This window comes from Choristoneura fumiferana, chromosome 18, assembly GCF_025370935.1.
Source record: "Choristoneura fumiferana chromosome 18, NRCan_CFum_1, whole genome shotgun sequence".
Taxonomy (NCBI): domain Eukaryota; kingdom Metazoa; phylum Arthropoda; class Insecta; order Lepidoptera; family Tortricidae; genus Choristoneura; species Choristoneura fumiferana.
The window spans coordinates 20,509,231-20,525,014 of record NC_133489.1 but is presented as its reverse complement, the minus strand read 5'-3'; the positions used below and the strand labels follow the sequence as shown (position 1 = coordinate 20,525,014).

General features: G+C 36.0%; 1 protein-coding gene across 7 annotated transcripts in view; it reads left to right on the top strand.

Annotated features, from left to right (window-relative positions):
- Positions 1-19: 19 nt before the first annotated feature.
- The window catches only part of LOC141437830 (oxysterol-binding protein-related protein 1), a 43,814-nt gene continuing 28,049 nt past the window's right edge, over positions 20-15,784 (top strand). Inside the window, exons 1-3 of one of the 7 annotated variants that reach the window (XM_074101356.1) lie at positions 39-92; positions 11,714-11,883; positions 12,601-12,781. In XM_074101356.1, coding sequence (XP_073957457.1) covers positions 12,747-12,781 — 35 coding nt within the window. In that variant the 5' untranslated portion in view covers positions 39-92; positions 11,714-11,883; positions 12,601-12,746. The other 6 variants (XM_074101355.1, XM_074101358.1, XM_074101354.1 and 3 more) reach the window with 6 other exon arrangements.

Genomic DNA, 15,784 nt, shown 5'->3' with positions numbered 1-15,784 from the left:
TGCTGTCTAGCGCTTAGCCAGTTGCGTCGTAGCCTCCGTGGAGAGTGCACGCGTGTTTACTGGACATTACATATGAAATAAAACCGTTGATTGTGAGTGTAGCAGTTACATAATTTGTTTTTACACTTTATTAATCGTGTTTACGACTGATTTTGATTGAATTTCTATCACTGTACGAAATTACTATTTTTAGTATTCAGTCAGTGATCCAATGAATGAATCGGTTACTTTAGAATGTATGGATGTAGGTGAGTAGGTGCTTAGAATAGGTAATGCTTAATTTATGCTTACTAAGGTTGCTAATATATATTATCTAAGCTAATTATGGTAAGTAAGTTAATCACGACACACTTAATTTAATAAGAATTTAGCTAAAGAAAATATTTTATCTTAGATTTTCTTTGAATTAAAAACAGTTTTAAGGAGGAAATGTTAAGAATAAAGTCTGTTCAATTTTTTTTTATATTTTAATGACTTGTCAGGTAACATATCTATATTTCTATACTAATATTATAAAGAGGAAAGATTTGAATTTTTGGATGTTTCTTACGAATAAACTCAAAAACTACAGAACTGATTTCGAAAAATCTTTTACCATTGGAATGCTACATTATTCCAAAGTGCCATAGGATATATTTATTACCGGAAAATAATAGGGATCCGTACTAAAACTTCAATAATGTAACCCAAGGTGTAAAAGAAATATGTCATAAAACATACAAACCTAAGGTATCGCGATGTTTTTTGTAGGTACTGATATACGTCTACGCGCCCAGGCTTCGTGGGGGTCGGGTGTAGTTTTTGGGAAATGGAGCTGAAAAATGTGTGTGTTGTGCCCTTGATTAGAGACCTTTTTAGGGTTCCGTACCCAAAGGTTAAAACAGGACCCTATTACTAATACTCCACTGTTCGTCTGTGTGTCATCAGGCTGGATCTCATGAACCGTGATTATCGTATAGCTATAACAACAAATACTAATTAAAAACAATAAAACAAATATTTAAGTGGGGCTCCCATACAACAAACGTGTTTTTTTCCCGTTTTTTGCTCGATATTAATAACGGCAACAGGTAGACGCTTGAAATATTCACATAAATAAATAAATATAACGGGACAATTAACACCAATTAACCTAGTCCCAAAGTAAGCTTAGCAAAGCTTGTGTTATAGGTACTAAGCAACGGATAAATATAATTATTTAGATAGATACATACTTAAATACATATTACCTGTCCTCTCCCAGAGGCACAAATTTGTGCCCAAATTCCTTTGATCCTGTTATCCTGGGAGATGACAGATTAAACACCCAAGACCCGAGAACAAACATTCGTATTTTTCATACAAATATCTGCCCCGACACGGGAATCGAACCCGGGACCTCAAGCTTCGTAATCAGGTTCTCTAACCACTAGGCCATCTGGTCGTCTAAACATAATATTTAGTTTTATATTCACTTAATAATAAAGAATTAGATAATGGTACGAAACCCTTGATGTGTGAGGCCGACTCGCACTTGGCCGGTTTTTTTACCCGACTGTCCAAAGGAGGGTTATTTTGAAAATTGTACCCGTGCGGAGCCGGGGCAGGGTTCTAGTCTTATCATATATTTAATACAAACTCAGAATTAAGAAGGTCACTCGAGGATCTTTCGTAAATGATACATATCTGAGAGTTTCCTAGGTACTTAATTGCTCTTGACGTGCTTTCGATAAGTTTAATATTAGTCGAAATAAGACCTTTTTAAGAATTAACATATTAAATTGAATTACTTGTTTGGACGAGAATTATATGGTATGTGTGTGTAAATGCCGTCGGAGTTTCACTTCTAGCTATAATTTTTCTTTTGTTTAGTTCATACCTACCTGTCTAACTACTTTTCAGACTATCTGTTATCCCTGAGGTGTAAAAATAACAAATAAAAGGCGTTTCGACGAATAAACCTTTAGTTAGTCAATTCCCTTTCATTCGGCCATAAAGTTTTACGACTTACCTGTAGCGAACTTAACCTTCGGAGTTGGATCTTAATGCTTAACTTCGGTAACGATGGGTGTAAGAAGTAATGACAGTTTGTCGTTATTAGGACGATCTGTTAGAGCCAGGGACGTCCACTCCTGAAACTCCTGAAAGACTGGTCCGTAGTCCGTATTTGTATTCCTAGGAAAGTAGGTAGGTACCTACCTATTAAACGTATGCAGGTAAAAAACATTGCTTTGCCATGTGTATGATTTTTTTTAACAAGCTACCGAAATTCATTCAGGAGCTAGGAACCTCTAAATGTAACCTACCCATGTATTTAAAAAAAAGTTAATGCAAATGAAAAAAAAAATGCCACAGCACAAGCAGGTCGGACAAGACGAGGATGACGTTTTTATTTTTTAAATATAATATGGGGTTGGGTACTGGCCACTAAGAGTGGACTGGTTTAAAAATAATAATTACCTATGTCACAAAAGAAAAATTAAAATCGGCGGGAGCAACGCAGTCTTTGGATCGTTATTGATTGTTTTTTTGTGATAAATGTTTTTTATTTTCTTGAAGTGGTCGTGAAAAGCACAATGTTTAGTCTCGGCCAAAAGTGCAATAGATAAACTCTTATAATCTAAAACTAACTAGCACATCTATTGCTTACTTTCCAGCCTCTACAACAATGTAGGTACTATATCTCAAACTACTTAAAGCTATATAGACAGACGGAAGAAAAATACTTACACAAATTAAGATTGGTTTTTTGGAATCTTTTTGTATTTTTTATTTCAATTCCAAATTTTTACTTTTACGGTCATCCCGTAAAACCTAAATTGAAAATACAAACTGAAATATAGATGCACAGAAAAACCAGAAAAATAAGACCATCACTGGGAATCGAACCCAGGTCCTCGGTATTCAGTACCGCGTGCTATACCGCTACACCACTGATGGTCAACAATGACCTGGACCTGGGTTCGATTCCCAGTGATGGTCTTATTTTCTGGTTTTTCTGTGCATCTATATTTCAGTTTGTATTTTCAACTTACACAGATGTAAAATTTGATTTTTCATTTATGGTGTAGGTACTTACCTCTAAAAAATTTCGTTTTCCTAGATGTACCTACCTTGACTAAGTACATAAAGTTTGGCGAAACACTGAAGTAGACTATTACTTTTTGCCCAGGAAACTACTCAATATCGATTATGAAGCACGAGCTTTTTTTAAAGTATTGACGATTAATTTATTGACCCTTTGAGCACGCACGAAGTTAAGTGTCGATTAAATGTAAGACAGAGTGGCTTTCAAATGAGCACGTAGGTAGGTGTCTGAATATCGAAAATTAATATATCTAAAGTCAAAAAGTCGGCGGTCAAAATATCGAAAGTAGGTTAGGTTCGATCTTTTGACCGCCGACTTTTTGACTTTAGATATATTAATTTTCGAAAGGTATTCAGATACGTCCCCTTTCAAATCTTTAAGTGTCTACGAGTATAATCATAAGGCACTCAGGTTTCAAGTCAATTGTACGTATTCCACCATTCCTAACGACTTTGCCCGAAGCGTGGGCGTTGTTATGACTCATGTTCTAGAATTACCTTTACCTTTGAAAGGTAAAGGTAAATTATTCATTGTCTAACGGTAAAGTGAACTATCTGTTCACTTTCTCCCTTTTTGGTAAACAATTCGATTAAATTTTTTGCAGTGGCTATGTTAATAATAATATCGTCGTCTATGCTATTTCGCTCATCAATTTCAGCATCCAGGCCATCAGGATTCAAAACCTCTATTTCGTTTTGTAAATCATCAAGCTTAATAGAAAGGGTTTCAAACTTTGAGAGCTTTAGTCGTAGCTCAGTCAATTGAATATTATTTAAATCTTCATGGCCAGAAATCTGAATTAAATAATTTTTAAATTTGGTTATCTGTCCTTTAATAGACGATCTTTTGGTAGATAATTCTTTATACCGAGGTTTTTCTAATACTGACATTGCAAGAGAAGTTACTTTAATGCTTAAATATAAAACGAAATAAAATCTAGTGAAATAGTAAGCTAAATATAATGGCTCACGTTCCTCGTTTCGGCGTGTGTGTACTTGCCACTCAGGAAGCCGGGGTGCCCGTGCCCGTACAGTTGAATCGTGTTTCTTTAATCAGGTGATTATCGTGCAGCGTTCGTTAAACCTGGAATTGTCGGCGAAATATGTTAAATATAGGATATAAACTTACGACAAATAAGGCAGATCGAAAGTAGGTCACGGTTTAATGCCGGCTAAAGTAGTATTTATTTTGAAGAGAAAAAAAAAAGACGGAAAATCTTAGGTAGTAACTGCAAAACGCGTACCTATTACAACAAAAACATTCTACTCTGCCATAATTGGCCTTAATTTACTTGTTTATGGCGAAAAATTGCGAATTTAGGATTACAATTTACAATTTTACACCTTTTTTTTTTTATATGGCGGGTAGATATATGTCGAATATATTTGCACTTTTTGGGAGTTTTTGGCAAAAAATCTACACAAAACCACTTTAAGTTACACAAGTAGATAGGTATTATGGATAATTAATTAATTATAATATTGGTAATTAATTAGGATGAATGGAGTTATGGAATGTTTTTAGGATAAACACTTAACTTTGGAATGACGCACCACTGTTTGATGTAAAACTTTAGTTGTAATACTGCTCAAACCCTGGATGTTTAGCTGATCCTGACATCAATCCTTCAACAATTAGCTCCTCCTTTCATGTCCACAGGTATGCTCCAATTTTTGATAAAAGTTGTCGCCTTCGTTGACTCCGTGTTATTTGATTTTGATATGATTTCGCGGATTCATTGAGAGCTCCCCTCATGGGCCACCATGTTTTCTCTTTGGTGAAGATATAGGTGCAGAATAAAATTCCCAAAAATGACTTCAAATGATTATAATAAAAATAACAGTTTACAATTCAGAGGTCGTAAGATGAATGACAAGACGATTTGCATTTACGTATGATTCCAAAAAGCTCCTGAACCAACGTTATAGCAATGCCGCGTCGATGCCGCGGACATCCGCGGTTGGGGAAGGCGTTAAGCCTGAACACTATCAAATTCCCATTCCAAGACCTATCCATTTTCTTCTTTACGAAAATTGAGTGTAACAATATCTTGCTTACATTGATCTAGTTTCACGTTAGAAAGGCTTTTGAGCTGGTTATGTTTGGGTTTACATAGCTAGTGAAACTAAATACCAAATCATCAGTATTATCATCATCGATGATGATAATTGGCTGATAAGTATATTATCAACCGTAGGACGTCCACTGTTGGGCATAGGGCCCCCCACATAGACCTCCAGTTGCTTCGGGTGAAGCGGCCAGCATCGACCATACTTATTGAACGTCCAAAACCCAGAACAAATATATGTATTATTCATACAATATCTGCCCTGACTGGGGATCGAGCCCGAGACTTCAAACTTCAAGCCAAGTTCTCCAACTACTCGACTATCCGGTCTTCAAGCTGACGTGACTTGAAAACTAAAATGGACGACATCAGTACCACTACCATGAGTTTACAGTGACCGTACTCGATAGCGACGGCGTAAATTATTTGTAGAGGCTCTGCACAGTTCTCTATATAAATAATTTACGCCGTCGCTATCGAGTACGGTCACTGTAAACTCATGGTAGTGGTACGGGGGCCGTGACGTGAAGCGGAATTAAAAAAAAGAATATTTATACACACATATATATACGACGCTGATTTATTTGCTGACAAGGTGAACACATTCACCAAAAAATGTAGGTATATGTTTTTTAAGCAATTTAGAGTCATAATTTATTATCCGCTGTTATTTAAAGAAAAATTGGGTGTAATTTACTAATGGCTAAACTTATTTTATGTATTTTTTTCTTAGGTATTAATTTGACATTGGTTTTCTATAGTTTAGTTAATTTTTAATTGTCATTTTAATTTAACTTAATTTATTTTTTAATTAATCTTGTGTGTATCGTTCTTTGCTTATTATACTATTTAATGTTATTGTAAAGGTATTGTTATCCTGTTGGACGTCTTGGCCAATGCTGTAAGTCCTCAGGATCATTTCAATAAATAAATATGATTTACGTAGGATTTACCTCGTTCCATTTGAAATACACAAACTACTTATAGTAGATATTATTTAATTATACACCTATATAGTAAATCCTCCATTACGCGTTCAAAAATCATAGATAATGACCAGCATTACGACATTGGATTATATTATGAACACGGCAGTATCGTAATACCACCGGAACACCGTAATCGATATGAACATTACGATACATTCCAAGTATATTCCAGGGTTACTCAAAGTGGGGTACGCGAACCCCTAGGGGTTCGCTATTCTTCGACGGTAGGGGGTTCGCGACAAGGTTTACGTGACTCCAAAAACCACCAGGCTGCAAGACTAGTAAGATGATTAAGATTGGTTTTGGAGTCTTTTTTTTATTACTTTATTTGGGGGGGGGGGGGGTAATTAGTCCTTGATTGATGGGCATTTCTATCTACCGTTGTACCCTGAGTTTACCTCTCCGATTTCAACAAAATTCCGTCCGTCCGTCCGTTTTGTTACACATTTTTCTTAATAATTTTTGTAACAAAACGGACACATCCATACAATATTTTGGGGACACATCTGGAGACCCTGTTTTTCCAGCTCGGAATCATGGACCGACTCTACCTTCTAAATTTTGTTGAAATCGGAGAGATAAACTCAGGGTACAACGGTAGATAGAAATGCCCAGATAACAGTTGCATAAATTCTATTCCAATTTCATACATTTCACATTACTTACGAGGTTGTGTCAGAGAGAGAGAGACAGATTAAACTACAATTAGGGAAACTAGTTGGCTAATGTCGTTCGAAACTGAAAACAAAAGATCGGTTTTCTTTTTCTTTCTCATAGGAAGGAATCTTCAGGAAAACGAAGAAAACCGACGAGTCCCGGGTGAAATTTTACATTCTAGTTGTAGGTACTGCGGCAATTTTTTGAATTCAAATTCTCAATTATGTAACCATTCTGACTCATATTTCCTGCTATATTTGTTCCTCGTTCGTACGCTGATTACACTCGAGGGTATTATGAAATTGACTCCCCTCTGAAATCTGACCACAGAACTCGAAATGTAACGTTTCATTGAACTAAGATATTTGCCTCGTAAGGCAAATTATTTACCTATTCTTTGCAGTTGGGTCGCTACAGTAACATTTCGTCGATAGGTCTAATGGAGTCTTAGGTTGCAAAGGGAAGAGTTTAAGTGTTTATTTTGTCTTTAATTGAGGTAATAAACAACTATAGTTTGAGCACAGGATACTTCTAACAAAGCGGCCCAGAAGCCTTATTATATAAGTAACATACTTGCATAATAGGTACGAAATCCTACAGTGCGTAGTCCAACTCGCACCTTTTTGCGTTTTTTTACAATCGCAGTCAAAATATTTTTCGAAAAAAAACCATACTGCAAATTCGAAGATGTACTTTATACTTCAAAAATAATAATATTCTTGTCAAAATTACAAGCATTTAAATCTAAGATTTAAACCGTCCATTCATCAGTGCCGCGAATTGGTGGAATGGGTTTTGTATTCTTAATTAACTTCTCAAGTCAAGCTTAATTTTTTCAGGAAACTGTTAATCACCAAACTTCGTAGAAAGCTCCAGCTGCATTTTAACTTGGCTATCAGAACTACATCTTTGAACTTCATCGAACTTTCTGTGTGAAGTTGATTCTTTGTCTGTGTTCTCTAAAATTTATTTAAACAACTTGTAATGAGCCACTTTTGTTTTGACATATGATATAAAAAAAATAACTTGAACTTTACTTGATTGACGTTCGGTTCAAATTGTGAAAACATAAATTTTACGTCGGGCCTCAGGAGACTAAGACGGTGCTAGTATTTTTCATCTGTACCTACCTCTACTTATTAATTTATGAATTATAATAGTTATTTACTCTTTAAATTAAGTCCTACTGTACAAACATAAGTCAGTTTTCTAAGCAATATTGAAGTAAATAGAGAGTCTTCAAATGGATGAATTACTACTTATTGTAACATTGAGTTACATTGTTGCTTAGTGATTGTAGAGAATTAACCACTTTTTCATTTTGGAAATCAAGGGGTTAGTGAAAAATTAGCTATCTGGGAGGTTTTGTTTGGATATGAAATTCTAGCACAAAAGTTTTTTTACTGAGGGTACTATAATTTATGATTAATTATGATATTGAAGCTCTAATTAGATATTACAGTTAATATATCGGAAAGGATGACAGACAGACACGTGAGAGATCCTATCAGGGTTTGATCTCTTTCTATTAACATACGAAACCAAATGTAGGTAGGTACAGTCAAGGGAAAAGATATCGACACGGCCATAGTTACAAAAATATGTATACACGACTTTATACACTTAACATTAAGGCCGTGATATTTTTGCAACTTTGGCCGTGTCGATATCATTGCCCTTGACTGTACTCTAGCGAGGCGAGTTGTTACAGTGCCACGCTACTGAAGGCTAATACTGTCGATTTTAAACCGTTTATAAAGCGGGCGCATTCCGATCCTATGCAAATTGGCCCGACAACAAGCGATCGATGCTGGCACGCCGCCAAATGGTCACTGTAGGGTAAGGGTACCGCGGAGGTTCTAATAAAGTCACTGAAAGCAAATACTTCACTTTAAGTTTAAACCATAAACTGTTTAGCTGGTAACATTGTACACAGGGAGCATTAACAGTGGTGAGATCTCACGCTATCCAATACATTGCAATGTGATCGCGTCTGTGTGCGTGCCTCCTACACATATATGAGGCGCATAAGTTTTGGTCTTTTTTTAAGTTTTTTTTATGTCTTTTGGGGTACTAAATCCGATTCTGAGGTCTGTCAACAAAATTTCGTGACGAAATATTTAATAATAATACTAAAATGGGTAAACATGTGGTTTTATTACATTTTATGCGCATAAGTTAGAAATGGTGAATTTTTAGATAAAAGCTATCGAGCTATATAAAATTCGGAGTCGGAGTCGATAACCGGAATCGACTCCGATATCAGAGCCGGATTCAGTGAATCAGATCACTATTCGGAGTCGAGAGTACCCATGCCTAATGAGATTGGAAAATGGAGGTTGAAGATTAAAAGATTATTAGTTTCGTTCTTTCGTTGTACAAAGCCTATAGCTTGCTTGTTATCCTACCTTGAGAAACAAGCCTCATACATTCCGGTCATTTTCTTAAGGTCATCTCTCATAACCCAAAGTACCTAATCAATATTATTACTTATTTATCCTTCGTGTTTCAAAAACACCCGGAATAATTTTTCTCTCAGCTCATTCTATTTTAGTCTAGATATTATGTTGAATGTTGGCCTGGATACAAACGAGACGGGTTCCGTGAAGTGACTTCTGATACCCGCTCGGCGCACAAATGATTCTGCTCACGTCTACATCTACATAGCTCTATGGATTATGTTCAACGTTGAACGTGAGAGATGAACTATAGGTTTTTCCCGCGACTAAATTCGCGCAAAATACATTAAATTTGATCCCTTGTTTTAACTATAATAATAAAATCTCTTATTTCAGACCACAATAATTCTCAATTACAAAAAGGTAAAATAACGCACAGATTAAATTAAATTATAATCAAATACAAATTAATTAATATTCAAATTAATTTAAAAAGGGAAAAAATGAAAACAAAATGAAAAATAAGGTGAAATAAGTAAAATAAAATCAGAATCGGAAATTAAAACAAAAATGTAATAATAAAATTAAAAATTAATTCAAACATCAAAACCATTAGGGGGTGATATTAGTAATTGTTTTTGATGTCAGAATGCTTAAGCTTAGGTTCAGTGGTGTCAATTATTCCATACAGCACTTCTATTATTTCACCCCATTACGGATTGAATTTTGAAAGAAAAAATATTGACAATATTATATTGTTCACTTGCCATGCTCTTAAAATGTTACTTTAGTCTCTGCATATCCGGACTAAAACTCCTTATTAATCTCTAGTGGCTCTCTTAATCTATAGCAGCCACCCTCGCTCTGCTCCGATTGCTCGGATGGATCTCGTATCGTTATGGCTTGCTTTAGTCCCTTCTTGAACAATCTACTATGAGATGTCAATGAGGGCTATCGCGTATGAATTCGCCACTAGAGGCGCTAGTGTAGCGTGAGGTCTCCGAAATGTCAAATCTCATAGTTTTTGGGCGAGCTACGCGGGTTTATTTATAATTAGAATAATTTTGTGAATATTTTTCAATATCTGAAATTAATTATGGCAAATATGCGTTCCGGAGCATTGAATGTCTGTGTTTTGAGACAGTTTTGTCTTTCGGAAACCTTTGTCCTCCCTTTTTTCCGAACAAAATGGGGACTATGCAACACTGTGGCATGCTCGATATTTTCATGGTACGGTTTTAAGGTGTATTAAATATGATTTGTATCTAAACTTTGTTTTCACGCCCCTAATAACAGACTTTGAAAGCCATAGGTACTTAAAAACCTCACGCAACAGTGCGCCATCTAGTGAGACAAAAAACGATAGCCCTCATTCCAGTAGTTAGAGCGCTATAATTTCAATGAGTGTGCTTTAGTGTCATACTTATTTTCAAGTTTCAAGTTCTTTTAGTGAGTGCTTGCTCAACCAACCAGTGAAGTGAACCAAATATTTTAAATTCATTTTGTGTAACGTTGAAGACGTCAAATCTCTCTTAATTTATGGCCTAAAGTTTTGAGCTTTCGCTAATTAATTGAATTAATGAAAGTTTCGAGGTGCGATCTGAATTCTGAAATTTGAAGTAGGTATCATTAGCAACGCTATTAATAGATTAGTTTAAGAATTAAATGATGTTTACCAATTCTTTTAGATATTATAGAACTTGTGACTTTAAATTACTTTAAACATGTCTCAGGAATTTTCTTTAGTCGTTATGTCCTACAAATTCTACTACTACTTGCTACTACGTAATATTATGAATGAATGAGAAAGTTTGTGTGCGTTTTTTTTAATCTAGTATTTTAACGAGGCTTTAGTACACCAAATGTGACTATGTCAGCCTCATGGGGAGCCTCAGTTTTGTGTGCGTTACTCAATAATGATATACGATAAATAAATAAAGAATTAACGGAAACAGCAGTTCAATATTTGTTTAAGTTTTTGCAGTAGGTAGCATGGCTTAAAATTTATCAGAATGCATGTACATACCATGCCTACATGCAGTTGCAGCAATACAGTGCTATATATTGACCATTATAGTGATCACAATGAGTTATATTTTGGTGTGGATATATATAGTAAAGATGACAACTTAAGTACAAAAAAAAACATTGAAACAAAAATTTACTTAACGTTATTTATTATGTGTTAAGGTTTTGAAAATTTACGTTTTGAAAACTGATTCTTCTTCTTTTAAAGTATACCTAGGTAGAGTAAAAATATTTCTGTGCCCGACCTGGGAATCGTCCTGTATATACACACTTTGTATGATAATTCGTTTTGCTTCATCAGTATGAAATGTTTTAGATGCATTCGTAGCGGGTACTACGACGTAGATGCACGTAGCTCGTAGCACTTGCACTCTACCTACCAGTTTCAATCGATTTGAACTTTCATAAAGCTCAACAATACGGTAAACAGACAGACTTGTTGCTGGGCTTTTTGCTACAGTTTAAGAATAAGAATGGTTTATAACCTGATAATATATACTTACAGGAACGGAGCCACTTATAGCAATTTTAGGTTTTAAGTTTGACAAAAACGGTACAATAGTGAGAGGTTGGTATTGGTAGCCTGTCGCCTACGGTATACCTTAACCTATAACCTCAATCGCCTTTCACGACATCCACGGAAGAAATGGAGAGGTGTAACCCGACACCACACGGGTAAGGTTAGGGTTTATAATATATGCATTTATATTTATTCAAAATTTTGCTTCTCTATTTGTCGATTCTTATTTTTGATTGCTCTTCTCTATCACTCAAAGGTTGACTAGCAGAGATCCCTTTAGGGTAATCCCTAATGTTCGCCTTTGTACTTAGCACTTTTGTTTTTGTAACATTTTTGTATTTCCTTTTTGTACAATACAAACAAAGAGGCCGCCACTCAGCTATGTGGTGAAAATTAAGTGACGCTGATTTTTGAACGGAATGTTCATGGTCGCCGCGTCCGTACGCCCAACCGCGCGTTTGACAATAACTGAGTGCATGGTACCACGAAACTCAGCATGCGCGGTGATAAGCGACGCCCATCGTAAAGTTTCTTTAAATTTAGCTATAATTTAGCGACAGTCGTTTTTCCGAGATGTTATAATAAATACTTATTAACTCTCGGCGAGTAGAGGAATTTGCAAAATTATAATACGTTTTCCTAGAGGTCTTCATTGGTCTTGATTCATTGGTCACTCTGAACTGAATACAATGTATTAAGTATGTCATATTTCAATTGTACATGCTTTAGTTAATTTTGGCCCTTATTTTGACCCCACAGAGCGATAGCTCCCTCATCTACCTTCCATACATTTTTTTTTCGTTTATAATTAAGTACGTAAAACTCAACAAAATGTTCCTTTCAACTTCAAAACCGGAAATTCCTTTGTCAAGATTTGGCGCTAAAATGGATGTAAAATAGCAGCACTGTAATACTACACTGACAATCAAACACTGTTCGGGTTGTTTCGTGCAAGTTCGCGAGTGCTCGGTCGTGCCTGCGAGACAGCGAGACTACAGGACGGGCACGGAGGAGTAAGATGGAAGATAATGCTGACGGGCTCTACAAATACAGGTGAGATTTAATTTAATTATTTTGTAGGTACTTCGCACCGGTATAGATGATCCTATTGAATTATCCGGTGTACCATCAGCCAAATAAGTGGTCTATCAATATTTAAACAAGTTGCTATCAAATGGATATGTCGCTAAAGTCGAACTTTCAAGTTGACAGACACGTCTATTGGCATTATTGTTGTATGACATGCAAACGATTATCAACTTTACACATGTTTACGAAGTTGAAAGGCAAGGTTGCAAGCATAATAGTCATAAATCGCCCTTTCATTCTAAGAGGAGGCCTGTGCCCTGCAGCGGGACGTAAATAGGCCGAGATGACATGATGAATCGTAAAAACCAACTCAATATACTTGCTCTAACTTTTTTACACTGTGAATTTTGTTTGGAAAAGAAGGCTTTAAGAGCGCGCAAACATTTTGTCCCAACTCGTCACTGGCGCGATCTCCTTCCCGCGGCCCGTGTTTCGCCCGCACACTACCACGGTTTGCTGTGTGCGTACGATGCGAGCGTTGCCGAAACATTAAACACATCTTGATCGTTGTACATTTTCCGTCGTAGTAAAACTAAGAAAAAAAATGTTGTTGTATAAATATTTTTATTTCTTAACATAATCATTTATTTTATTACAAGCTTTTTACTTATCTTGCGCTGTTAGTATGTTAGTTAATTAGTAGGTATGGATAACATTTTGGAAGCTAAACTTGACTAAATATGCGTTTTCACATTAAGTTAAAATTTTACATACGTGTGTAAATCCAACGACAATGCAGTATTATTATGATTTATAAAGTCTGATCTGATGATGGAGCTGGAAGGTGACCGTAAGAACTCTGTAATAAATCTATATAACCACATCGACTTTGGGCTCGTTTGGTTCATCTTGACAAGTACTTTGGCCCTAGATGGCAACAACGGATAAAAAGTACAGTCAGTAAAAAAAGCTGGCAATAAAAATTTAATTTTTTTGTGCGCGCAAAATATTTAGTTTCAATGTTTCTCACGCATATGATGGTATACTGTGTGAGGGCACGTAGTACTTAGTAAATAACTGAATCTATCATCATCATTGCTCATAATTATTTTCATCTAATACCTTTAAACGAGCAATTCCGAGATCCCCGAAATATATAACCTCGTTCTAGTTCAAATTAGCTACAAGTATAAAACAAACAGGTCAACAAAATTTACAAACATACGAAATTAATGCTTTATTCGTATAAATAATGTTTGCTACGCGACGGTACTTTTTAGAAGTGCGAAGCGCGTAGGCACCAACAATCGTTCGAAGAAATATAATTTATTTTGCAATAAATGTCCTGCATAAATCTGATAGAAACGTTGGTTGTGCATGCTTAATGGAATTCGTGACCTTTTTATTACCAGAACAATAGATTGAGTTAAACGCAGTGTTTTTGCAGCTCTTGGTCTTGTCCCGGTTGAAAAGAATGCGAATAAGAAAATGCTAATTCCTAATCTAAGTAAATTTTCCTCGATCCGTAAAATATTACTTCACCAACTGTAACGTTTACTTTACTTTCTTGTTGACATCTTACTCGCTCATTTGCGCTCTTTTGTGAATCAGTGGCGCCACCAAATGGGCTCAGCGGGGTATTATCATAATGCTAACCGTTTGGCTTATTGGCGCCATTTTGTGTTAAGGCCATTGTTCTCGACTCTGTTCGTAAGTGGTTAGTTATTCTTTTGTTTATTGCCAGTTTGGACGAGTGTTTTTTTTATTTGTGCGAATAGTAGGTTTGTTAGTTGCCAGTATGAATACTTAAGTTGTTGCGTATAGTCTATGCTTACTTATAGTCTGTGCAAAATCGATACAATAATTAGAAGTCAGAAGTAAGAGGTAAAAATCGATTTCCTAGATTTTATTACATAGTTACAGGTGATTAGCACAAAAGCGAGTTAATAACCTAACCAACATAGGAAAGATAAAAAGTCCCCGACACTATACTCTGTTTCAGCGACAGGCGAAAAACGAACATTGAAGAAGTATACATTTTGTCCGATAATATTTTTTATCATTTGCTCTATGTACAAATTTTCAAAGTACGAGCTGTTAGTGGTCATTCAAGACAATAAAACTTGTTGTATCATGTTTTAGAATGACATTGAAAGATACATGCGAAAGGTTGCCCATAGTCAATTTTTTCGCCTGCCGTTGAAACAGAGCATTTAAAAGTTCGTAATAGCTAAGAACCACCGTAAAAAAACTCACTTTCGCTTAAAAAAGAATCGAAATCGGTTCATCCGTTTGAGAGTTGCGATGACACAGATAGACAGACAGTTGCATCAATTTTATAACACCTCTCTTTTTGCGTGGGTGGTTAAAAACCAAGCATTTGAAGCGCTTCTGAACACACGTTCTTGACCTAGAGTAAATCTTATAAGGAACTAGCTTTTACCCGCGGCTTCGCCCGCGTGGAATTCGGTTATCGCGCGCTGTTCCCTCGGGAACTGTGCATTTTTCCGGGATAAAAAGTAGCCTATGTCACTCTCTGGCCCATAAACTATTTCTATGCCAAAATAACGTCAATCCGTTTCGACGTGAAAGACGGACAAACATACAAACACACAAATATACAAACACACACACTTTCGCATTTATAATATTAGTATGGATTTTACTTCTCACGTACCTGTCTCTTTACGTGATTTTTAACGTAGCTTTTGCAATACGAATAAATGTCACGTCCCATTTAGGGAGTGAGTTGTTCACTAAAACCTATTAGCACAAAGGCAATCGAGGTGAGAAGCTTTTCGTGTTTTTCCTCTTGACGCCTTTTGTCACGCTGCGTAGTGTTACCAAACACCACAGTATCTTTAATATGGCACTCTTGACTGAATTATCGTGGTTGGCAGGTGAGGTTAAACTTCATGACTACATTCTTAAAAAAACCGGCCAAGTGCGAATCGGACTCGCGCACGAAGGGTTCCTTACCATTATCTATATGTCGGCGGCCGATCGTAAAATCCGCCAGATCACGAA